The sequence below is a fragment of the Nicotiana attenuata genome, unplaced genomic scaffold (genome assembly GCF_001879085.1).
Source record: "Nicotiana attenuata strain UT unplaced genomic scaffold, NIATTr2, whole genome shotgun sequence".
NCBI classification, from domain to species: Eukaryota; Viridiplantae; Streptophyta; class Magnoliopsida; order Solanales; family Solanaceae; genus Nicotiana; species Nicotiana attenuata.
Window position 1 is genome coordinate 100,910 of NW_017673008.1, and position 2,339 is coordinate 103,248.

Consider the following 2,339-nt stretch of genomic DNA (forward strand, 5'->3'; position numbering starts at 1 on the left):
AAACCCTAGCGATTGTCAAATTAGGTTTGAGGATAAGTCAAGTTATATGGAGAAGCAAGTTGAAATTCAGGCTGGAAAAGATCAAGGAGTAACTAAGGGAGTTGGAAAGCAAGGTACATCAGCTCAACAAGTGGTGAATGAAGAGAAAGCCAATGGAACAGTAAACCCTAGCAAAACTGGGGAGATTTTGGCTTTTGTTGATGGGGTTCCTATTTACTCAGTGGAGAAGGAGCCTGCAGGTGATGTTTCTAATGAGGTTTTGAAGGATACAGGGTGCCTAGAGGATGAATCAGTGCATGGGAAAGGTGTTGATCATAATGCAATAGTTAAACCTGGAGGTAGTGCTACAGTTAATCCTAATCTAGGATCTGTGTATGAGCTTCAATTCAAGATGATGAAGGAGAAATTAGGGGATATGGAGAAGATATCAAATGCACAGCAAGTAGCTTTGACACCTTATGAATCTGCTGAGCAAGCAATTGTTGCTAGGGATCAAGGGGAATTGGATTCACTACCTGTGGCATGTGCATCAGGTACAGGATCACCAATGCAGATACAAGTTAATATGCCATTAAGGACTCCAAATCAGGTGCTTCATGATATAATTACTCACAAAGAGTTTCCAGTTGATACTCAGCAAACATTGATAGATCAGCAGCTACAACTTGAAGGGGAAGAAGATGATGAATCCACAGCTGAAAACTTCAAAGCTATTGCAAGGGAAGGGGATCTGTCTCCTAAATCAGCAGCTAGAAATGGGAAGAAAGGTAAGAAAAATCAACCTAAAGAACTGCAGGCACCTACTAGAATATTGCCCAAGAGGGCAGCTTCTAATGTATCAAGATGATGATCAAGACTCTCGTATGGAATATAAGGTCTGTAAAGACACAGCAGGCCATTTCAAAGATTATTAATATGCAGAAGGAGCATGGTTTCTTTATTGTTGCACTTATGGAACCAAAGCAAAAATAGAAGTTTCTTCAAAAGTATAGAAGAAGGCTAGGTATGGAAGCTGCAATATCAAATGTGAATGGGAAGATTTGGTTGTTCTTTGATGCTGTAGTAGAATTGGATTTATTGATAGACACTGATCAACAAATGACCATCAAGAATATATCATCAAGATCTTGGTAAGCACATTATGATGACATTTGTTTATGCTAAATGTTGTGCCTTGGAGAGACTAGAGTTATGGGACAATTTGTACTATTTAGCTAGGGACATGGAATTGCCTTGGTTAGTGGGAGGTAATTTTAATGTAGTCATGGGAGAGGAAGAGAAGATTGGTGGCCTTCCAGTTTATCCTCCTGAATATGAAGATTTTGCCTTTTGTGTGAACTCCTGTGGCTTGTTTGATATTGGTTACAAAGGCAGTCCATTTACATTGTGGAATGGGAGGCCAAATGAAGATTGTATATTTAAAAGACTTGATAGGATTCTAGTGAACATGCCTTTTCAAAATCTATTTCCTAATATTGAGGTGGAGCATTTGATAAGGACTGGATCAGATCATGCCCCATTATTGATGAGTTGTGGAGAGGAAGCAATGAAGTTTGTGAAGCCATTTAAGTTTTTGAACTTTTGGACAAAACATGAAGACTTTCTAGAGGTGGTGAAGCAAAACTAGATTGCAGATTTTATGGGAGATCCTTTTTTGATGTTTAAGCAGAAACTGAAGAGGGTTAAGATTGCCCTATCTAAATGGAGCAAATTAACCTATAGGGATATATTTAAGCAGCTGGCTATCAGAGAAGATGTGGTGAGAATTAAGGAGATGTTGTTTGAACAAGATCCATCTACTGAGAACAGAGTTGTACTTCAACAAGCCCAGGCTGAGTTGAAGAAATATCTGAGCATAGAAGAGCAACATTGGAAACAAAAGGCAGGCATGACTTGGTTTGAAGAAGGTGATAGAAATACAAGATTTTTCCATAATCATGTAAATGGAAAAAGACAGAAGTTGCAACTGAAAAGGATTCAAAATAGTGATGGAGACTGGATTGAATCTCAGGAGTTAATGTCCAATGCTGCAGTTGATTTCTTTCAGAAGCAGTTCACAAAGGAGGATGACCCTATAAGCTTTGATATGTTGAACAATGTGCCACAGATGATTTCAAGGGAACAAAATATAGAGCTGTGTAGATTGCCAACAAGGGAGGAGGTGAAAGCAGGAGTGTTTGCATTGAGTAGTGAAAGTGCAAGTGGTCCAGATGGCTTCTCAGGTCTATTTTTTCAGACATGTTGGGACATAGTAGGGGAAGATATATATGAGTTGCTGAATTTGTTCTTTGATGGTGCTCCTTTGCCTAAATCAATAACCTATACTAATCTAGTTTTGT

General features: G+C 38.8%; 1 protein-coding gene across 1 annotated transcript; it reads left to right on the top strand.

The window, feature by feature from the left end:
- Nucleotides 1-1,264: 1,264 nt before the first annotated feature.
- On the top strand, nt 1,265-1,627 carry LOC109215173. The gene has a single exon (XM_019379188.1). It carries the CDS (start codon nt 1,265-1,267, stop codon nt 1,625-1,627), a length of 363 nt encoding a protein of 120 aa, XP_019234733.1.
- The last annotated feature ends 712 nt before the right edge of the window (nt 1,628-2,339 follow it).